The 23,866-nt window shown below is 45.4% G+C and overlaps 1 protein-coding gene across 6 annotated transcripts in view; it reads left to right on the forward strand.

The window, feature by feature from the left end:
* The window catches only part of ARHGAP44 (Rho GTPase activating protein 44), a 116,642-nt gene that overhangs the window by 66,186 nt on the left and 26,590 nt on the right, over nucleotides 1-23,866 (forward strand). For 5 of the 6 annotated variants that reach the window (XM_068978879.1, XM_068978878.1, XM_068978882.1 and 2 more), the window contains exons 4-7: nucleotides 6,015-6,091; nucleotides 9,392-9,503; nucleotides 11,263-11,339; nucleotides 20,530-20,647. In XM_068978879.1, coding sequence (XP_068834980.1) covers nucleotides 6,015-6,091; nucleotides 9,392-9,503; nucleotides 11,263-11,339; nucleotides 20,530-20,647 — 384 coding nt within the window. Of the gene's footprint in view, nucleotides 1-6,014; nucleotides 6,092-7,344; nucleotides 7,516-9,391; nucleotides 9,504-11,262; nucleotides 11,340-20,529; nucleotides 20,648-23,866 lie in introns of all 6 variants that reach the window. The other variant, XM_068978884.1, reaches the window with a different exon arrangement.

A 23,866-nucleotide genomic window follows, 5' to 3' on the forward strand; every position in this document is an offset into this window, starting at 1 on the left:
ATATTCTTAAGTGTTCACTTGGCTTTGTTCCAGGGGAGGGGCAGTCTAGGGGGTTTCTTTCCTCCTTGAGTTGATGATCAATATGTCTGGTGTCTGTCTGATTTTCTCTGACCAGGAGTTCTTGTTAACGTCTCTTCCTGGTGGTCTCCCTGAGCCCCACAACTCTGTTGGCCTCGCCTCTCTTGGCTGTTCTGACATGTCCTCCCAGCTCACACTGCAAGACCAGACCACTCTGCTTGCTCCATCGATCATTCCATTTTCTCCTCCCAACCCTGCTTTCTTCTTTCTTAACTTTCCCAGCAGGAACCACTGATGTGTGGTACAAAGAAAATGTTTACCGCTTTGCAGAGTGTCTGTGGATGTAGCTCAGTGTGTATTGGGGATTTCGGCAAGGGGAGCCTGACAGTCATCCCCCTTGTCAACCACCGGTGTGTTCTCTGTGTCCGCAAGTCTGTTTTTATTTCCTGTGGGCTCATTTGTGTCCTCTTTTAGATTCCACATGTAAGTGATAGCATATGGTATTTGTCTTCCCCTGTCTGACTTCACTTAAGTGATAAACTCTAGGTCCATCCATGGTGCTGCAAATGTTGTTATTTTCCTCTTTATGGCTGATTGGTATTCCTTTGTATATATGAACCACGTCCTGATCCATCATCTATTGATGGACTTTTAGATTGCTTCCACGTCCTGGCTACTGCGGCTAGCCAGGCCAGCAACATCTTACCGTCTGATTCTCAGCTCAGATGCCGCCTTCTCGGTGCAGCGTCTCTCACCATCTGGTGTGTCTGCTCCTTCCCCCAGTCACGCCCCCGATTCCACGCTCTTCCTAGCGCGTGTCGTTCTCTGAAATCGCTGTGCTCCTTCCTCTTCTCCCGCGTCCCTTCCCAGTCCTGGTATGTGAGCTCCGTGGGAGCAGGGACCTCATCTTCCATCACGGCTGCATCCTTAATGCCTCTAATGGGGCCTGCCACGTGAAGGCAGCGCTGAAAATAGATGTGTCACGACCGGATGGCCCGTGAGTATTTTAGGCACAGGAGTTGCCCGACGCATCGAGCCAATTTGAATCTTTCCTATTCTTTTCTTTTAAAATCTTTATTTAATTTGTTACAGTATTGCTTCTGTTTTATGTTTTGGTGTTTTGGCTCCAAGGCATGTGGGATCTCAGTTCCCTGATCAAGGATCAAACCTACACGCCCTGCAATGGAAGGCGGATTCTTAACCACTGGACCACCAGGGAGGTCCCAAATCTCTGCTGTTCTTTACAGAACCAATTTAGGTTGATGGTTCTGAGTTTAAGTGCTGGGATATGACTCTCTGAGCTTGAAGCCCAGCTCTGCTGTTTCCAAATTTTGCCTGACAGAGAGCAAGTCAGTTACCTCTATAAGCCTTGGTTTCTTCACTTGGAAGATGGTAGTAACAGTGAATCCCTACCTAGTAGGGTTGCTTGAGAATTCTGTGAGATCATTCACGTAAATGCTTAGCATGGTGCTTGACTTAAGTACATAGTAAAGAAACAGAAGCTGCTGTTATTATGGCCCCGTCGTTGGTCCAGAATCACCACTGAGAACTGCTGAGCCCCAGGGAACAAGTGTGCCTGGATTAGAGGATAGTAGACAGCAGTTCTCAGAGATGGGGCTGTGTGTGAGCGTGTGTGTGTATGTTTGGGAAGCAGAGTGGATATTAGAATGAGACTTTTTGTCTCTGAGTCATCCTACAAATTGTGCTGCTTCTGCCCAAGATAATTTTGGAGAGAACAGTCATTTCAGACAAGTCAGATCGACTGCTTGCAAACCCTGGAACATTCTGTGTCCCCTTCTTTAACTCTTAAGCATCTCTCGGCACTCCAGAATCAGGAGGAGGTGTATTCTAATAGCTTCCCTTTGACCTGGAAAGCCACTGGTCAGGATGAAGCTTGCTAGGATCTCTTTACCTGGGCACTAATGGTCCCTGGTGGCTCAGGGACCAGGTGGTAAAGATTCCACCTACAATGCAGGAGACAGAGAAGAGGCAGTTTTGATCCCTGGGTGGGGAAGCTCCCCTGGAGAAAGGATTGACAGCCCACTCCAGTATCCTTGCCTGGACAATTCCATGGACAGAGGAGCCTGGTGGGCTATAGTCCATGGAGTCACGAAGAGTTGGACACAGCTGAGCAACTAACACAGTAGTCCCTGGAATACTTAGTGGTTCTTTCAGCCTGGATCTTTGTCCACCAGAGAATGGTGGCTTTTCTAGACATGTGGGCAGTTGGATCCTTCAAAGTCTCAATATCCTTCTAAGTGAAGTGAGGGTGAGCCGAGGATGGGTAAGAGAGCAAGTAATATCTCAGGAACAGGTTGGCATTAGGGTAAAATTAATCAGCACGGTACCCTGTGTCTACCAAGCCCTCAGCTTTTCCTTTTGTCTTAGAAAATTTCTTTAGGAATAAGGAAATAATTTGGAATCTGTTGTGGGTTGTAGTCCATTAACTTCTTCTATTCACCTGCCTTTGATTATAGATTATCACTCTCATTTTTGACATGAAGGTATAACCCATTTCTTCCTTCCTTTTTTTCTTTCGGTAGCTTCCTTTTAATTTCTTGATTCTTTTCTTCTCTTAGTTTCTGGACTCTGACAACATCTACACAAGCAAAAACTCACTAATTGAGGTTTTACCCCTTCAACACCAATGCCCTTAAAATCCACGTGCCCACAAGGCCCTCAGTGTCTCCTCCACAGCAAATCCTTTCTTACGAGCATCACTCGGTCCACAGGCACAGACCCTGTCTTGTGACTATTACACCATCGGTACAGGACTTGTTTAAATGTTGTCATCATCATTCACTGATCTGTGTAGCCATTAAAAAAAAACAACCAGGATGAGGCAGTTCTCTCTATGTCTTGATAGGAAATGACATGAATGATATCTCTGTGAAAAGGGAAACGAAGTGTAGGGTTAGGTAGATCGTGTGCTGACAGTGTGAGGGGGAAGATGTGTCTGTTAAACACAGACACACTCTCACATATATAATTGGACCTTCTAGAATACTTATGGAAGGAGACACAGGAAACTGGCCACTGCCATGATTCTGGGGGCAGGAACCAAGTGGCTGGGGGTTAAGGATGGTCTGCTTTTCTTTTTTAACCATTTTGGATGTTTCTCTAAAACATGCGTTAAGTAACTTCTTTTGAACTGTGAGGGTAGGAGCAGATTCTCTCTGAAGGTACTGTTCCTGTGCCTTTAATTACATCTCTGGGAACCTGGACCTACTAGCTTCGTAGGACAGCTAGAAAGTGGTGTTTCAGTTTGGATGTATGATTTCTTGGTTGCCTGGTCTCATTTTTACCTGGAAGAATGTCTCATTTCATGTGAAATGGTGGGGTAGCAGGATTATTCCTCGAGTGAAAGGCATCTACCCGGGAAGTGGTACCTAGGTAGGTAGGCACCCCATTCACGGAAGGTAGACGTCCTCTCTGAGGGCAGTGAGGGGACTGTGACTTGGACCCATCCAGGGTGTCCTGGGTTTTCCTGGGCCGGAGAGCAATAATCTCTCAGGTGTCCTCGTCTCTCCTCCTTCTGGAGCCCCAGGAACTCCATCCCATTCTTGGGGTTGATCTGTCTCCTGCAATTTTCCCCTGGAGATAACCTGGAGCCTGCCGCTCTCCTGGGGATGTTCAAACCGGATTCCTAAAAATCCACCCTCATCTTGGTTCCTCTCTCACGTCATCCAGTTTGGTGTTTCAGGATTGAGTTATTTTAAACAGATCATTCTGTTCTTAAACAAGCCCCCAGTGGTCCCCAAGTCCGAGAATCCAGCTCCAGGGCCTACCTCTGGCTAATGAGGACCTGCTCAATCTAGCCTCTACCTCCTCCCTGACTGCTCCCCGTTCACTCACTGAGCTCCAGTCGTGCTGGTCTCCCGGGGATGGATGCTGAGCTGGCCTGGTATCCTACCCCCAGACCTTTGCACCTGCCATTCCTCTGCCTGGAATGTTCTGTCCCAGGCCATCTGGAGGCTTGGCTGACTCTCTCTCCCTTCAGGGTGCTTCCTAAAGGTACCCTCTCTGTGGGGAGGGTCTTTTCTCATCACTGCTCCCTCGCCACAGCTGCCCACTTTGCCTGTTGTCCTGCTTTCTGTTGCCCACACAGCCCTTCCAACTCTCGAAACAGTCTCCTTCATAACATCTGTGTTTCGTGTTTGTCTCCGTGCCCTGGGATGTAAGCTCCCTGAAAGCAGAGTCTGGTCTCAGTCATCACAGCTGTGGTACCCGGGTGGGGAGGCAGTGAGTGACAGCTGAGGGCCTCTGGGTCCTGAGGCAAAGGCTGTGGGATGGGAGGGGTCTGTGTGGGGTGTAGACCGGAGGACCTAAGGAGATCCTTTGTTCTCACTTTGTTATTCTCAGCATGTGCTGGGTGGTTTAGGCTTAGGAGGAGCAGGGCTTGTCCACACTTAGTAAGAGGGAAGATGTATCATTCTATGATCATAGATTGTTCTGCCTTTGGCCTCCCTCCTCCTCTCTCCTCCTCACTTCCCACATAGCATAAAACTTGCCATTTTAACTATTTTAAGGAGTACAATTCAGTGCCATTTAGTGCAGGGACAGTATTGTGCAGCTACTACCATAATCTACTTCCAGAGCATTTCTGTCTCCCCGAAAGGAAACCCCATACTCATCAATTAATCCCCCTCCCCCGCAGCCCTTCAGTTCAGTTCAGTCGCTCAGTCGTGTCCGACTCTTTGCAGCCCCATGGACTGCAGCACGCCAGGCCTCCCTGTCCATCACCAACTCCCGGAGTTTACTCAAACTCATGTCCATTGAGTCGGTGATGCCATCCAACCATCTCATCCTCTGTTGTCCCCTTCTCTTCCTCCCTTCAATCTCTTCCAGCATCAGGGTCTTTTCAAATGAGTCAGTTCTTTACATTAAGTGGCCAAAGTATTGGAGTTTCCCCCTCATCTCTTAACCACAAATCTAGCTCCCGTCCCCATGGATTTGTTTACTGTGGAGATCTTATATAAGTAGAATCATACACCATGTGCCCATTTTGTCTGGCGATGCCTTCAGGGTTCATCCACACTGTAGCCTGTGTCAGGACTTCTTCTCTTTTTACGGCTGTGTATTAGTTCCTTTGCGTGGATGGACTGCGCTGTGTTTCTTTACTCACCCGTTGATGGACATTGGTGCTGTTTCTACCTTTTGGCTATTGTGCATTGGGCCGCTCTTCACGTCATGCGTGTTTTTATTCAGCCATCTGTTTCAGAGTATTTTGGGTACATACCCAAGAGTGGAATTGCCGGGCCATATGGTAATTTTGTTTAACTTATTGAAATACTGCCAAACTTTCCCCCAGTGCTGGACTGTCTTACATCTCTTCTGGCAAAGCATGAAGGTTGCAATTTCTCCACATGCTCACCAATATTTATTTTATGTATCCAAAAATATATATTATTAATATTATGATAGCCATCCTAGTGGGGGTGAGGTGGTATCTCATTGCAGATTTCGTTTGGTCTCCTTAATGACTGATGATGTTGAGCATCTTTTCATGTGCTTATTGGCCATTTTTTATCTTCTTTGGAGTCTGTTATATATTGATGATTGCTTTGTTTGCATTGTAATTCTAGGTGAACATTTTCTCTCTTGACCATGAGCTGCCTTGTTTATAAATTAGGGCTAATGTACTTCTTAAGAAAGAGTTTGATTTCTAACTAAAGCATGGCTCAAGTCTTTAGCATAATTTTGAAATCTTCTCTTTTTTTCCCTGTGGCTATCCTACTAGATTTTAAAATGCAGCACGTAAACCTTAGCCTTATTTTCCAAATTAGCAAATTTTGTTTTAATTTTCTGAATTTTGACATCTCTGAGTCTAACCCACCTTTGTATCCTCTGAATTTTTAGGTTTTATACATATTTTAAAGTCCATTTGTTTCTTAGCTAACAGAGTATCTAGGCAAGTATTTGACTTCTCACTATTTTCATATAAGTGGGTGACTGTTGAAGTCATTTTCATTACCACATTCTTTTTTCCTTTTCAGAAAAAATTGCCTTTGACAACACTGGCTCAGTGTCTGATGGAAGGGTCAGCTATCCTGGGAGATGACACACTTCTTGGGTAAGGAGATACCACGCATGGGTTCGTGCCAAATCTGGGAAAGTCCTCGTCCTTAACGAGGGGACGAGCACATCTCAGCAAGGCGCTGAGGACACTGAAGCCTGGCTGGGGGCTGGATGGGGAAGAAGGAACGGTGGCCAGTGAGAAATTGAGCCCCCCGGCCTTGGAGTCATAGTATCTGGGCAGGAGGCAGCTCCCAAGGGGAGAAACAAATATAAAACTATAGGGACTTCCCTGGCGGTCCAGTGGTTAGGACTCCGTGCTTCCACTGCAGGGGGCGTAGGTTTGATCCCCAGTTGGGGAACCAAGACCCCACATGCCATGAGGTGTGGTCAAAATAAAAAAATGGTTGAAGGGCACTCAAAATCCCTCGGGTCCCAGCAGAAGCAAATATAAAATCTCTCTGTGTCAGATGTCAGAACTTATAGGATTCCCAGAAGAACAACCCTTGCTGATTTTGAGCTCACAATAAAAACAAACTAGAAATAGAAGCATCATGAGAGAGGGCCAGCAGGCACAGCTGAGGGGAGAATCGGACCCTAAGAGCTAAAAACACTAGGACGGCATGAAAGGAAATGGACAGTAATTACGTTTAAAGTGAAATTTTAAAATCTAATAAACACAAAAAAATTCTTGACAAAAAAAAATCAATACAAGGGGAAAAAAGAAGAGGCAGAATCAAAGAAAACCAAATAGAACTTAAAAAAATTCAAATTATATTTCAGTTCAGTTCAGTCACTCAATCGTGTCCGACTCTTGGCGACTCCATGAATTGCAGCACGCCAGGCCTCCCTGTCCATCACCAACTCCCGGAGTTCACTCAAACTCATGTCCATCGAGTCGGTGATGCCATCCAGCCAACTCATCCTCTGTTGTCCCCTTCTCTTCCTGCCCCCAACCCCTCCCAGCATCAGAGTCTTTTCCAAAGAGTCAACTCGATATACTTTAAAAACTTACTTGAGAGAAACTGGACGTTGCACACAGATATGGAAACTGGTGACCTTGAAAACATATCTGGAGTCGCCACAAGAATGACCAGAATAAAGTGCAGTTCCTTTGGGTTTTCCTGTAAGAGCTTATAGAAAATCCTGAATGAGAGTCTTGGCTGACCCAATAGAAGCACTAAGGACACAGGCAACGTTAAGTGGAGAAACTCAAGTGGCAGGTTATAAATGCAGAGCGCTAACGTGTACTAGTTGCTCCTGAAGAAGAAAATAGAAGGATAAGTTTATGGTTGAATTTTCCTTTTCTAGATATGAAGAAAAGCATGAGTCTTCAGATTTAAGGAGCACAAAAAGTCCTGACAGAGAGCCACAAAAAGAAATCCATCACTGGACACGCCACTGTAAAACAACTACACACCATTGACACAAAAGAGAGATTTAAAGTCGAGCAGAGAAAGCTTGTTGTTGTTCAGTCACCAAGTATGTATACAAGGGCACTTAGACTGCTGACTGTTTATGAGCCAAAATAAATGCCAGGAAATAAGGGAGGAATATCTTCAAGTAGTGAGTGAAATGTGTGAGAAATCTAGATTCAGTGATGTACTAAACTGTCATTCAAGAATAAGGGGGCGGGACATCCCTGGTGGTCCAGTGGTTAAGAATCCTCCTTGTAATGCAGGGAACAGTGAGTTCCACCCCTGGCTAGGGAACTGAGATCCCACATGGCATGGGCGAGCAAAGCCCACGTGTTGCAGCTACTGAGCCAGCGTGCGCCACAGCTAAGACCTGACAGCCAAATAAGCAAATATTTTTTAAAAAATCTTAAGGAATAAGAGGAAAATAGGATATCTTCAGGCACAGATTTAGAGGAATTACTATTTGCATGTTCTCACTGAAAAACTAGTTAAGGTTGTGTGAGGTAGATTATGTCCAGAAGAAAAGAATGACATGCAAATAGCAAGAAAGCATTAAAAAAAAAAAAGTATGCTGGGAAAGATTGAGGGCAGGAGGAGAAGGGGGCGACAGAGGATAAGATGATTGGATGGCATCACCGACTCGATGGACATGGGTTTGAGCAAATTCCTGGAGGTAGTGAAGGACGGGGAAGCCTGGAGTGTTCTAGTCCGTGGGGTTGCAGAGTCAGACGTGGCTTAGTGACTGAACAACAGCAACAACAGCGTGAAAGTGCTGGAGAGGATGAAGTCCTTTTCCCTCTTCTCACCCTAGGCTCTTTCACAGGCCCTGCAAATAAAATGGACAGAGGACAGATGAATAAGAGAAAAAGCATACAAGTTTGTCATACACATGGGAGAACTCAATGATGAGTAACTCAAAGGGGTGACTTGAACTTGGGCCTATGTAGCATTTTTAATAAAAGAGCAGTGATTTTTAGAGATGGGACAAGACAAAGAAAAAGAAATGTTAGTCTCTAGGGCAGCAAATTGTGGGAAGGTAAATATATGGGGAACTAGTAGAAGATAAGAGTAAAGTTTGTAATGTGGAGCCCACTGGGGCCGTCTCTGAGCTGCTAAGGGTCTGGAAGTGTCTCTGGTGATTAGCATCTGGTAGAGATGGGAGGGGGACCCCTTTACAGATTCATATCCTGCTGTTAGGGCTTCCCTCATAGCTCAGTTGGTAAAGAATCTGCCTGCAGTGCAGGAGACCCTGGTTTGAATCCTGGGTCGGGACGATCCGCTGGAGAAGGGATAGGCTACCCACTCTAGTATTCTTGGACTTCCCTTGTGGCTCAGCTGGTAAAGAATCGGTCTGCAATGGAGGAGACCTGGCTTTGATCGCTGGGTTGGGAAGATCCTCTGGAGAAGGGAAAGGCTACCCACTCCAGTATTCTGGCCTGGAGAATTCCATGGACTGTATAGTCCATGGGGTCACAAAGAGTTGGACTCAACTGAGTGACTTTCACTTTCACTTTAGGCAAACAGGGAAAGAGGAGAGAGCTGCTGCTGCTTTTTTTTTTTTTTTTCTTTTAAATATTTATTTGGCCTCACCAGGTCTTGGTTGCAGCACACAGGATCTTTCGTTGCAGCATACAGGATCTTAGATCCCCAACTAGGGATCAAACCCCGGCCCCCTGCATTGGAAGGTGAAGTCTTAACCACTGGACCACCCCAGGGAAGCCCCTCTATATTTCTCTTAATTCCCCACAGACCCCCTTTTAGCCAAGACGCATAGTAGGTACTCAGCATCCTTTAGGAAATGGACAGTTTCAGAAACGAAACTGCATGGAGCAAGTTTTTCTCAAGAGTGTTTACCTGGCTGGCAGGTGACAGCATTAGGACATGGGTCGCATCTTTCTCTGCAGAGCACTCAGGACGGTTTTCCTCCCCTTCTGTTGCAGGAAGATGCTGAAACTCTGCGGCGAGACAGAGGACAAGCTGGCTCAGGAGCTGATTCATTTCGAACTGCAAGTTGAGAGGGATGTGATCGAGCCGCTGTTCTTGCTGGCCGAGGTCAGAAGTGGGCACGAGGCTGGACCCATGTGATTGGGGTGGGCAGAGTGGTGGTCCCTGGGGTCCTTTGGCTCCAGCCTCAGGGTTGTTTCTGCCCCTCACCCAGTCTGTGACACAGTGTCTCACCTGGGATCATTACTACCCAACTGCAGGGGTTCCCCAGCCTGGGAGCCCTTTGAGCTGAATGCTGCCCCCTTCTCCCACCCATGCCATCCTTGAGGGTGAAACTGCAAGGCTGGTGGCATCACTTCATCCCCCGCAGGGTCTCCGCCCCATCCTCCTCCCTGCCCTCCACCCATCTCCAGCCTTGAGTGAAATGACAGTGGAATCTCAAATAGGACACAAATGAACCTATCTGTGAAACAGAAACAGACTCCCAGACACAGAGAGCAGACTGGTGGTTGCCCAGGGGGAGGGGATATGGGAGGGGTTGCTTGGGAGTTCGGGATTAGCACACAAGCTAGTATATATAGGATGGATAAACAACAAGGTCCTTCTCTGTAGTGAGAGAACTAAATCCAGTCTCCTGTGATAAACTGTAATGGACAAGAATAGTTTTAAAAAAAGTGTATATATATATGTATATATGTATGTATGTATGTAAGTGAATCACCTTGCTGTAGAGCAGTAATTAACACAACATTGTAAATCAACTGTACTTCAACTGAAAATTTTTTAAAAAAGAACAGCAGCCCCTATTCATAATCCCCTATTCTTGGACATGAGGGCTCCTGTCCTAGAGACTCTGTGCAACCCCCTTGCTGTCTCTGTTTAGACAGGGCCCTTCTCTGTCTACTTTAAAGGACACTAAAGCAAACTGTCTTTTTAAGAAGAAGCCTTATTTTTTGTTTTATTATTATTATTTTTTTTACTTTATTTTACTTTACAATACTGTATTGGTTTTGCCATACATCAACATGAATCTGCCATGGGTGTACATGTGTTCCCAATCCTGAACCCCTCTCCCACCTCCCTCCCCATACCATCTCTCTGCGTCATCCCAGTGCACCAGCCCCAAGCATCCTGTATCCTTCATCGAACCTAGACTGGCGATTCGTTTCTTACGTTATACATGTTTCAATGCCATTTGAAGCCTTAATGTGTAGGTGACAATTTTGCCAGCTTCAACCAAGTGAAATTTTATCAAGTAAGAGATAAAATGGTTGGGGGATGTTCTTTGCTGTGAACCTTGGCCCTTTTCGCATCCCCCTTAATTGGGCCTACAAACCTCCCCGGTGCTGGAGATGTTTCCAGCCTACACTGCTTGGCGACCACTAACCACCTGTGCCTGCTGAGCTCTTGAAATGTGTGTAGTGCAGCCAGGTGGCTCTAGTGGTGAAGAACCCCGCCTGCCGATGCAGGAGACACAGGAGGCTCAGGTTCGCTCCCTGGGACGGTGGGAGGATAAATCAGGAGACTGGGATAGATGTACGCACTCTACTATGTATAAAATAGACAACCAACAAAGACCTACTGTCTAGCACAAAGAACTATACTCAGTATCTTATAATAACCTATAATGGGACAAACCTATTATACAGCAAAGTGATTCAGCTTTATACATATATATCTATCTTTTTCAAGTTCATCTATAATGGAGACAAACTTGAAAAAAAAAATATGTAATTGAATCACTTTGCTGTACACCTGAAACATTGGAAATTCAACTATATTTCAAACTTTAAATTTTAAAAAAAATCTGTCATTGGACTTCAAATCAACTGTGTTTTCTTTCTTTCTTTGTTTCCTGTACCCACAGGTAGAAATCCCAAATATCCAGAAACAGAGGAAACACTTAGCCAAGCTGGTGCTGGACATGGACTCTTCACGAACGAGGTATGATGGGTTTTCTTTGCTTCCATTTCTGCTTCTTTGAAGAGCAGCAGTCCTAGTTGGAAGGCAGTGGCGTGTGTGTGTGTGTGTGTAGTGTGTGTGTGTGTTCATCCACTGAGTGTTTCTTACTTCTGCTGTGAGCTGGGCGCTGGAGTACAGGGGCCTTGCTCTTAGACAGGCTGTGGCCTGATTTGGGAGTTGGACCCTGGACAAGAGAACACACACACACACAGGCCATTTCAGAGCCACAAGTCCTTTCAGGAAGACACCACAGTGTAAGTTTGGAAGTGGCTCTGGAGAAGCAGGCCGTGGCATAAATAGTGAAACAGAGACTTTTTTTTTTTGAGAAGATGACACTTGATCTGATAAGAAGGAAGCAGCTATGCAGAGATACTTTGCAAAGCTGTCCATGACACTGGGAACAGCAAAGGCCCCGTGGGTGGAAATAAGGGTGACATATTCAGGAAACAGAATGAAGGCGGGCATGGTGGGGGTGGAAGGGAAAAAGGGAGGGTGGTAGGAGCAGAGATCACAGAGGAGGTTGGGTGATGTATAGTGTCTGTGATAAGAGGAGATTTTCTGGGAATTCCACGGTTGTCCAATGGTTAGGACTTGGTGCTTTCAGTGCCAGGACTCCATCCCTAGATGGGAAACTAAGCTCCTGCAAGCCACATGGCTCAGCCAAAAAAAGAAAAGAGAATTTCTGAATCTGGGGACTTGGTCACCTTTTCCTGCTTCCAATGGTGCAGATTTCTCTTCTGTAGTCCCACACTGGGGAGTCACATAAGAAATTAGAAGACGCTTGCTCCTTGGAAGAAAAGCTGTGACAAACCTATACAGCATATTAAAAAGCAGAGACATGACTTTGCTGACAAAGGTCCATCTTGTCAAAGCTATGGTTTTTCCAGTAGTCATGTATGGATGTGAGAGTTGGACTGTGAAGAAAGCTGAGCACCGAAAAATTGATGCTTTTGAACTGTGGTGTTGGAGAAGACTCTTGAGAGTTCCTTGGACTGCAAGGAGATAAAACCAGTCAGTCCTAAAGGAAGTCAACTCTGAACGTTGATTGGAAGGACTGATGCTGAAGCTCCATTACTTTGGCCACCTGATGTGAAGAGCTAATTGGAAAAGACCCTGATGCTGGGAAAGATTGAAAGCAGAAGGAGAAGAGGGCAACAGAGGATGAGATGGTTGGATGGCATCACCACCTCCATGGACATGAACTTGGGCAACCTCCAGGAGATAGCGAGGGACAGGGAAGCCTGGCATGCTGTGGTCCACGGGGTCACAAAGAGTCGGACATGACTGAGCAACTGAACACCACCATGAGATGATTACAGACATGCTGTTGGCTGCACTGTCAGGATGATAGACACTATGCTCCTGGGTTTACAGAGTGATTTCCTCCTCTGAGGACCTGGGTTTTAGCTCTGAGGTCTTTTCTCTGCTTCTGTAAGGAAAACCGGAATTTTCAGCTTCTGCTCAGAGCTGGATGTTAGCATCAAAGCTTGTCCTTGCCTTGTCCACTTCCATTTCTTCATTCAGCTTCCCTAAAGGAGAATTTCTTCTGGGTAACAGACGTGGTCCATCTAATTCTGTCTTATGTTTTTAATGGTGACACCAGAGGTGGCTTGTAGAGTTTGAAACCATAGAGAAGTGTCATCAGGGACTTCTCTTCCAGTATTTAATGAGTGTTTTTATGTCTCCAGCTTATGGTCTCTTGGATATTGGGATTGGTAAGGCAATATCTCAAAATTCTCCAAGCCAGGCTTCAGCAATACGTGAACCATGAACTTCCAGATGTTCAAGCTGGTTTTACAAAAGGCAGAGGAACCAGAAATCAAATTGCCAACATCCATTGGATCATGGAAAAAGCAAGAGTTCCAGAGAAACATCTATTTCTGCTTTATTGACTATGCCAAAGCCTTTGACTGTGTGGATCACAATAAACTGTGGAAAATTCTGAAAGAGATGGGAATACCAGACCATCTGACCTGTCTCTTGAGAAACCTGTATGCAGGTCAGGAAGCAACAGTTAGAACTGGACATGGAACAACAGACTGGTTCCAAATAGGAAAAGGAGTATGTCAAGGCTGTATATTGTCACCCTGCTTATTTAACTTATATGCAGAGTACATCATGAGAAATGCTGGACTGGAAGAAGTACAAACTGGACTCAAGATTGCTGAGAAAAATATCAATAACCTCAGATATGCAGATGACATCACCCTTATGGCAGAAAGTGAAGAGGAACTAAAAAGCCTCCTGATGAAAGTGAAAGAGGAGAGTGAAAAAGTTGGCTTAAAGCTCAACATTCAGGAAACTAAGATCATGGCATCTGGTCCCATCACTTCATGGGAAATAGATAGGGAAACAGTGGAAACAGTGTCGGACTTTATTTTTCTGGGCTCCAAAATCACTGCAGATGGTGACTGCAGCCATGAAATTAAAAGACGCTTACTCCTTGGAAGGAAAATTATGACTAACCTAGATAGCATATTTGAAAGCAGAGACATTACTTTGTCAACAAAGGTCTGTCTAGTCAAGGCTATGGTTTTTCAAGTGGTCATGTATGGATGCAAGAGTTGGACTGTGAAGAAAGCTGAGTGCCGAAGAATTGATGCTTTTGAACTGTGGTGTTGGAGAAGACTCTTGAGAGTCCCTTGGACTGCAAGGAGATCCAACCAGTCCATCCTAAAGGAGATCAGTCCTGAGTGTTCATTGGAAGGACTGATGTTGAAGCTGAAACTCTAGTACTTTGGTCACCTCATGCGAAGAGTTGACTCATTGGAAAAGACCCTAATGCTGGGAGGGATTGGGGGCAGGAGGAGAAGGGGACGACAGAGGATGAGATGGCTGGATGACATCACTGACTCAATGGACATGGGTTTGGGTAGACTCTGGGAGTTGGTGATGGACAGGGAGGCCTGAGGTGCTGCAGTTCATGGGGTCGCAAAGAGTTGGACACGACTGAGCAACTGAACTGAACTGAACTGAACTGAAGGCAGTATCTACCACCCCATGCAAATTTCTGTGCTTTTCACCTTGAACTTAGACCTTTGACAGCCTTTCAGAAGCCAGCTTCCCTCAACTTCTTGCCTTTTACTGTAACCCTTCACCCTGAGTCAGCATGAGGACTCTGCCAAGATAGAGCAAAGAGTGAGCCCTGGTTCTTTGCTATGGAAATGCAGACATCACTAGCTGCTCTTGGGGAGCAGGTGGGTTCTCACTGCCCCCACCTCTGCCCCACCCCACTTCTGCATTTGGTCAGTCTGTACTCATTAGGATCTGTTCCTCGCAGCTTCCTCCTCCTGGGCCCTCAGAGAATGGAGGATGCCAGTGGTAGAGGAACAGAGAAGGTGGGGCAGATGAAACGACACATGGCCCCCTAAGGCAGCTTTCCCCTTTCCTTTCAGAACTTCTTCTGGACTCCCTGTCACCTTGAAGTCATCTTGACTTTGCCTTTTATACCCTTCTCCTGGTCTCTGCAATGTCTTGCCCTTATTTCCAGCCTTTTTCGTTCCTGAGCCTTTCCTGAAGGCTCTTTTGTTTCTCTAAAGGTTTATTTACCTGGCTGCATCAGGTCTTAGCTGCAGCCTGCAGGGTCTTTCCTTGCCTTGGGTCTTCGTTGCAGCACTCTGACATCTCTCTAGTTGCGGTGTGCGGGCCAAGTTGCCCTGCGTCATGTGGGATCGAAACTCCCCGGCCACTGACCACCAGAGAAGTCCCTCCTTAAACCTTGCATTCTATCTTCATCATCCCCAAATCATCAGTTTAGTTCGGTCGCTCAGTCATGTCCAACTCTTTGTGACCCCATGGACTGCAGCACAACAGGCCTCCGTGTCCATCACCAACTCCCAGAGTTTACTCAAACTTTTGTCCATTGTGTCGATGATGCCATCCAACCATCTCATCCTCTTGTCATCCCCTTCTCCTCCTGCCTTTGATCTTTCCCAGCATCAGGGTCTTTTCCAATGAGTCAGTTCTTTGCATCATGTGGCCAAAATATTGCAGTTTCAGCTTCAGCATCAGTCCTTCCAATGAATATTCAAGACTGATTTCCTTTAGGATGGACTGGTTGGATCTCCTTGCAGTCCAAGGGGCTCTGAAGAGTCTTCTCCAACACCACAGTTCAAAAGCATCAATTCTTAGGCGCTCAGCTTTCTTTCAATCATAGTGATAGCATCTTTCCCAGAGAATGGTGGGTCACCTCAGCTCTCTTAGTGGGAAGAAATGAACTTTCTCCTCTTCTTGCTTCAAAGCTCAAACTCTTCTTGGGCAAGAGTCCTTATTTCTCCCCTTAACAGAGCAGGACACGTGTCGAGTTTTTTTATAGAGCCTTTGGCTGAGAATATCATCATTCCTTGAAATGTATGGTTTTTTAAAAATATTTCAAGGTTATTGGAGTGCAGATGTTTCCAGTGTTGTGTTAGTTTCAGGTGCACAGCAGAGTGATTCGGCTATGCATATACATATATTCATTCTGTTTCAGATTCTTTTCTCATGTAGGTTATCACAGAGTAGTGAGTGGAGTTCCCTGCAGGTCCTTGTTGGTCATCTGTCTTATATACAGTAGTGTGTGTCTGTTCATCCTGAGCTCCTGATTTATGACCTGCCCCACGTTTCCCCTTTGGTAACCATAAGTTTGTTTTTAATATCTGTTAAGTCTGTTTCTGTCTTGGACGTAAGTTCACTTGCATCTTTCTTTAAAATTCCATCGATTTAGTTGCTCAGTTGTGTCTGACCCTTTGCGACCCCATGGACTGCAGCATGCCCAGCCTCCCTGTTTTTTAAGATTAGATTCCACATATGAGTGATATCACATGATATTTGCCTCTGTCTGACTTACTTCACTTGGAATGATAGTCTCTAGCTCCATCCATGTTGCTGCAAATGGCGTTATTTCATGGCATTTTATGGCTGAGTCACATTCCATGTGTATATACCGTATCTTCTCTGTCCGTTCCTCTGTCGATTGACATTTATGTTGCTTCCATGTCCCGGCTCTTGTGAAATAGTGCTGCTGTGAACAGTAGGGTGCATGTCTCCTTTGCGGTTATGGTTTTCTCTGGACATGTGCTTAGGAGTGGCAGTGCTGGATCATATGGTTGTTTTAAATTTTTTAAGAAGCCTCCATGCTGTTCCCCTTGGTGGCTGTACCAACTTACATTCCCACCCATAGTGTAGAAGGGTTCCATTCTCTTCATACCCTCTCCAACATCTATTGTTCATCGAGATTCATGATTAGTGGCGCTTCTCCTAACAAACTGCTGCCTATACAAAAGGTTTCCTAGTTTTCCTTGATATTATGCTGTTCAGTTTCCACAAAGGGACCATTTGGTGGGTATTTATAATGTCAGAATAGATAACTTATCCATTACAAGTTCCCTATTAAAATTCCCTATAAAGGGAGGGGAAAGGTATATGCTTTTAAAGTACCACAACAGAATTGTGGGGAAAAATAATGTCTTCATTTTAATATACATATATTAAATGTAATTTGGGGTTTAAAAAAAGACCTAATCCAGATGTATAATACCCTAAAAATCAGTTTCATATTTATGGCCACAGTATTTTTTACGCTTATTTATTGGTTACTTTCTTTTTTTCAGGCAGGATGAGTCAGATGGTGGTTGTAGGTCTGTCCCATAATCTATTATGGAAGTACATTCATTATCTGAGATCCAAATTACATCCATGACATTCCATATTTTATTTGGCTGTGGCTATGGCAGAAAGTGAAGAGGAACTAAAAAGCCTCTTGATGAAAGTGAAAGAGGAGAGTGAAAAAGTTGGCTTAAAGCTCAACATTCAGAAAACTAAGATCATGGCATCTGGTCCCATCACTTCATGGCAAATAGATGGGGAAACAGTGGCTGACTTTATTTTTGGGGGCTCCAAAATCACTGCAGACGGTGATTGCAGCCATGAAATTAAAAGACACATACCCCTTGGAAGGAAAGTTATGACCGACCTAGATTTGGGAAGAATTGATGCTTTTGAACTGTGGTGTTGGAGAAGACCCTTGAGAGTCCCTTGGACTGCAAGGAGATCCAACCAGTCCATTCTAAAGGAGATCAGTCCTGGGTGTTCATTGGAAGGAGTGATGTTGAAGCTGAAACTCCAATACTTTGGCCACCTCATGAGAAGAGCTGACTCATTGGAAAAGACCCTGATGCTGGGAGGGATTGGGGGCAGGAGGAGAAGGGGACGACAGAGAAAGAGATGGCTTGATGGCATCACTGACTCGATGGACATGAGTTTGAGTGAACTCCGGGAGTTGGTGATGGACAGGGAGGCCTGGCGTGCCGTGATTCATGGGGTCGCAGAGTCGGACATGACTGAGCAACTGAACGGAACTGGAGATATTAATTAAATAGATCATTTCTGTTGGACTTCCCTGGTGGTACAGTGGATAAGAATCCCCCTGCCAGTGCAGGGGGCATGGGCTTGATCCTTGGACCCAGAAGATCCCACTTGCCACAGAGCAGCCAAGCCCTTGGGCAGCTTCTGAGCCCATGTGCTCCACCTCCGCCTGTGCTCCGCAACAAGCGAAGCCACCACCGAGGAGAAGCCTGTCGACAGCGAAGAGAAGCCCTCACTTGCCACAACTAGAGAAGGCCCACGTACTGCAATGAAGACCGAGCACAGCCAGAACTTTAATTAGTTAATTAGTTTTAAAAACAAAAATAATAAATACATCATTTCTGTAGGGCAAGCCATTATAAGAAAGAATTGCCCAGGCATTTTTACTAATCCTTACCTGTTAGCTTAGATTTTTTTTTTTTTTACATTTTGGAATAGAATATTAGAAAAATATTTCTAATTTTTCCTGAATTCTTATTATGAGTAAGGAATCTTTCTCAGGACACATGTGACCATCGCTGTAGCTTCAAGCCAGCTTGATGTCCCAAAGCCTTTCAAAGTAATTCTCCCATGGGTGCACTTTTTTAAGTGACAGAAGATTCTTCATTTTGCTACTTTTTGGTAATAGCAAAGAGAACTGATTTCCTCTTTTTTGGTATTGTGATACAGCTCCACTCTCTTAATTTTTTTCTTGCACATAACACAATAAGAAAGAATTGTGCAGAGAAAACACTTAGTCTATTATTGATTTTCAAAATAAGGGTAAGGCTATACTTTTTGCCTCCACATTGGGTGAATGGTCCAGGAGCCAGATGGAGCTGGCAAGGCTCTCTGGTTTGTCCCGTCCACCCCAGGCCCACATGGTATTTAGAAGACACTGTTTAATCTGAGGCCACATTTCATCTGATGAGGTCACTTGACAGTTCCCAGCTTGTCCATCCAGCTCCCCAAGGCCCAGGCTTGTGCTTGGGCCCCATCAGCACCGACACCCCCGTGACTCCCTCCCGACTTCCCAAGATGGTAGCCAGGCATCAGCTGCCTTTTCCACCCTGATGACTCGATTATTTTCCTTAGAGCTGAGAACCAGCTTCTATCTCGTGTCCCTGTTTCAAGGGGGAAATAAAGGATTCAGTGGGTGAGTTTTTAAGATAATGACCCATTTGACTTATTTTTCCCACTTGCTGGGCCCCGTAGACTGTTGAGTTTACTGCCTGAGTAAGAGAGGTCCCACTGCTATTCCCTGCTGTAGCTACTAGCATCTTAGTGTAATTAGAACCTTCTGTCAGGGCCTGCTTTTGGTAATTCTTTGATAATAACTTGCAACCGGAAATAGCTTTTTAAATTTATTTTTTAATTGGAGGAGCAACCAGAAATGTTTGTGCTTCCCCTTGAAAGTTTCCCAAGGGGCCTCCTTAGAAGGCCTGTATTCTCTGCTCGGAGATAAATGTTAAAGAAAATGTACATGAGGTATCAAAATGTTGATCCAAGGCTGCTTAGTGCCTCCGAGTGGAGAGTTTGACTTTTACATTTGTCTTCATCTTACCCATTTATCCTCTCACTTAACAACCATGGTTGACTTCAGCCAAGTAGATGAAGGTTTCCCAACTCAATGCCGGCAGGGTGGGCAGGGAACTAAAAAGAATGGCCTGGACCATGCTTCAGGGAAAGCAGCAGTGATGTCATTCGGCCTTAGGGTTCGGGAGACAGTAGGGAAGTTGTCGCAAATTGGAGAACACTTGCCCTGTCTGAAGGGGCCACTGTCCTCAGCCTCTCTGAGTCCTGCTGTGTGGACACTGGGCCCCCCTTTCTCCTGGTCTGGTACCAGGTACCTTTTCCTGATCTCTTCTTGGCAGTGAGGCTGTGTCATTCCCTGGGTGATACCCGTAACCAGCTCTTTCCCTGCCTCCCACAGTGTCCCCAGCGTTTTCTCTACCTGTCTCACATGCATGTGTGCATGCATGCTCAGTCGTGTCCAACTCTTTGTGACCCCATGAACTACAGCCTGCCAGGCTCCTCTGTCCATGGGGTTTCCCAGGGAGGAATACTGGAGTGGGTTGCCATTTCCTTCTCAAGTGATCTTCCCAACCTAGGGATTGAACCCATGTCTCCTGCATTGGCAGGTGGATTCTTTACCACTGAGTCACTTGGGAAGCCCTGTCAGGGTTGATAAGGCATCAGATTCCACATGCTACATGGAAAATGTTCTTTGCCAAAAGTTACCATTGAGTCCGATTCACCGTGCATTTTCCCTTTCTAATCCCAGAGTGTTTGCTTTCACTGCCATTCTAACTTGTCACTAAAAAAAAAAAAAAAAAAAAGAAAGCTCAGTCATGTCAGACTCTGCGACCCCATGGACTGTAACCTACCAGGCTCCTCCGACCATGGGATTTTCTGGGCAAGAATCTGGAGTGGATTGCCATTTCCTTTTCCAGGAGATCTTCCCCACCGAGGGATCAAACCCAGGTCTCCCGCATTGTAGACAGACAGTTTACCGTCTGAGCCACCAGGGAAGTCACTAACAGACACTGAAATTACGAAGGTACACAGGGAAAAAGCTTGGAGCCTCGTGCATCAGTGGCAAAGGGATGGGAGCCCTAAAGAGCTAAGGGTGTGTGTTTTTGACTACTTTGTATGTCCACAAACTCCAATTTGTAAGGCTCATCAACTTAGATGTAGAATGTCTGAAAATGCTAAAAGAAAAAAACGCCCACACTGTACCAAAATTCAACTCATATTTATGCCTAATCCGACCAGAATCTAAGTTCCTCGAAGGCAGGGACCAAGTTCTATTCACACCTCTCCTCTCTTTCTCCTGTTTTCTCATCAGGTGGCAGCAGACATCCAAGTCTTCGGGTTTGTCCAGCAGCTCACAGCCTGCGGGTGCGAAAGCCGATGCCCTCAGGGAGGAGATGGAGGAGGCTGCCAACAGAGTGGAGATTTGCAGGGTATCCCCTTTCTGTGCTCCTCTCCACTGAGAAAAACGGGAGGCCCTCGTGGAGCATCCTTTTGTTTGCTGGAGGTCTATGAAAACCCTAATAGCCTCTAGTTGAGTCTGTGTCCCCAGGCTTGTCAGCTGGCATGTCTAAAGAGCCCAGGATGAACCCTAAGAGCTGGGGCTTTCAGTATTCATCATATTTAAAAAAAGATTCCTGGCCCGATAATTTCAACATTCTTGACACCTCTGATTCTGGTTCTGATGCTTGTTCAGTTTCTTCAAACTATGGTTTTGCCTTTTAGTATGCCTTGCAATTTTTGTCAAAAGGTGGACATGAAGGATTGGGTAAAGGGACCTGTGTGTGCAGGCGTTTGGTGATGTAGGGGTCAGGCATGGGAGCGGGGGAAGCCCCTGTCGCCCTGGGACTGGGTGTGAGTCTCGTGGGTATGCCTGCGACCCTGCACCATGAACTTCAGGGCTTCTCTGTTGCTGTCTTTCGTTCTGTTTCCAGCTTCTCAGTTCTTGTGTTTGGTAGGACAGGATGGCTAGAGGATGCTGGAGCTGATTAATTCTCTTTCTCAATGTGAGGCAGGCTAGAGTCTGCTAAAAGCAAATGTTTAGCGAGGCTCTGATATAACCCCAGCAGGCTGTTGTTGCTCAGTTGCTAAGCCATGTCTGACTCTTCGCAACCCCATAGACTGCAGCACATCAGGCTCCTCTGTCCTTCACTGTCTCCTGGAGTTTGCTCAGATTCATGTCAATTGAGTTGATGATGCCGTCTCCAACCATCTCATCCTGTGCCAACCCCTTCCCCTGTTGGCTTCAATCTTTCCCAGCATCAGGGCCTTTTCCAGTGAGTTAGCTCTTCACATCAGGTGGCCAAAGTATTGGAGCTTCAGCATCAGTCCTTCCAATGACTGTTCACAGTTGATTTCCTTTGAGGTTGACTGGTTTGATCCTCTTGCCGTCCAAGGGACTCTCAAGAGTCTTCTGCAGCACCACAATTCGAAAGCATCCCAGCAGGTTCTACTGGGATAAAATAATTTATTCTTGAAGTTTCCTGGAGATCCAGTGGTTAGGACTTGATACTTTCACTGTTGTGGGCCGTTGTTCAATCCCTGGTTGGTGAACTAAGGTCCTACAAGCAGCGTGGCACAGCCAGGAATAAAAGAAAAATTCTCCTAAGGTTAGGTCTTGTTAAGAGTAGAATGCTCTGGTGCATTTCAAAATGGCAATCTTTTCCCTTCCCCTTGGGAAAAACGAGAGAGGACTTTTCTCTGCTGTTCATTGTAAGAACTTGGTAGCATTCCAGGAGGAAAAACTCAGCAGAAGCGTAGGGGCTCCCTACACTTCATTTAAATATTAAATTATATTGATAATGTTTATGAATAAAATATTTAATAATATTAAATTATAAATGTTTTATTTAGACAAATGAAAATTTGGTGTAGAGTTTCCACTTTCATTTCTCACTTGTGTGGCTTACTTGGAATCTCTATTGTTAACTTTATAAGACAGTGATGTGATTGCACCTTCAGAAAATCCCTTCATGTTCCTGAGGGCATACTCCGTTGGGCTGGCTTTACGGAGATCGTCTGCTGAGTGGTTGAAGGTGATTTGATGTGGCATCAATAGACATGAGTTTGAGCAAGCTCTGGGAGTTGGTGATGGACAGTGGCATGCTACAGTTCATGGGATTGCAAAGAGTTGGACACAACTGAGCGACTGCACTGAACTGAACTGATGTGGCATTTAGTCCTTCCCAAGGCTCCCTTCCTTACCTCTGTCTACCGAGTTGTTTTTTTTTATCACCCCACCCTTTGTCTTTCCCTGACTTGAACTATCTCCCTTCACACTTGTCAGGCTGGTGATAGATGCTTCCAGACCAAGGCTGAGGCCATGCAGGCGAGGTTGAGTTCCGATAAAACCACTTTCTCTAGCACCTTTGACAGCTCCAGCAGCCTCCCGGAGGCTGGTTGTAAAGGATGCTGAAGTGGAAGGGACCTGAGGCAGGTGGTCCTAGAGCCCATTTTATTCTCTGGGAAAAATACCTTGAACTTTTGGTAGCTAGTCATGTGAACTTGGTGTCTTGGTTCTATCATCTTGTATGCAAGAACGCTTTAAGGATGTTTGCCTATTGAGGATACTGGAAAAGGAAACAGATCACTCCTCCCATTCCCCTGCTCACTGGGGACAGTTTGATCAACAGCTGGAGGGGCTGCTGAGGTTATCGGGGTCTGTGCAGAATGCTTGAGATTCCCTGTATATCAGACTCTTCCTGAATTATGCAGTTGTCTGCTGTGATCCTTCAGCATTCGAGTCAGCTTTCCTGTGCTTTTTTCCCCTTTTTTATTGAGATATAGTCGACGTACAATGCCATGTTTGTATCTGGTGTGGTACATGATGACTTGATATTTGCATAGATTATGAAATGATCACCATGATGGATCTAGTAGCTGTCTGTCCTCATGCAAGGTTATTGCATTATAATTGACTGTCTTCCTTATGCTGTATGTTACACCCCTGTTGCTCAATTATTAAGTAAACTGAAGGTTTGTGCCTCTTAATCCCCCTCATCTATTTTTCCCATCCCCCCATCCCCTCCCCTTACGACGACTACTGTTTGTTCTATAAATCTATGAGTGTGTTTTTGTTTTGTTTTGTGTTATAGATTGCATATATGAAATCATGAGGTATTTGTCTTTCTCTGACTTATTTCACTTAGCATAATACCCTCTAGGTCCATCCATTGTTACACATGGCAAGATTTTAATTTATTTTTTTATGATTGTGTAGTATTCCATTGTCTGTACACTACAACTTCTTTATCTGTTCATCTGACAGTGGACACTTGGGTTGCTTCCATATCTTGGCAATTGGAAATAGCGCTGCTATAAGCATTGGGGTGATGTTTTCCTATTTACTCCAACCTGAACGTGATAGACACTTTTTATCTTAACTCAGCACCTCTTCTGAAGCTCTGCCTCAAAGGCTACCAAGCAGGGAGGGATGTCAGAGATCACATGACTTGTACAAACATGTTTAGAGAATGTGACATGCTCAAAGATATGGTTAGTGTGACAGAGTCTGCCTCCACTCGAATGCACTTCTGCTGCACTGTGCTGGGGGTGTTTCAGTGAAACTGACCACTATCCTCCTCGGAGGGAACATGATCTAGACATAGCATTCAGCCACTGTTCTCAGCCCCTCGGGGAGCTGAGTGGTGAAG

The sequence above is a fragment of the Capricornis sumatraensis genome, chromosome 8 (genome assembly GCF_032405125.1).
Source record: "Capricornis sumatraensis isolate serow.1 chromosome 8, serow.2, whole genome shotgun sequence".
NCBI lineage: Eukaryota > Metazoa > Chordata > Mammalia > Artiodactyla > Bovidae > Capricornis > Capricornis sumatraensis.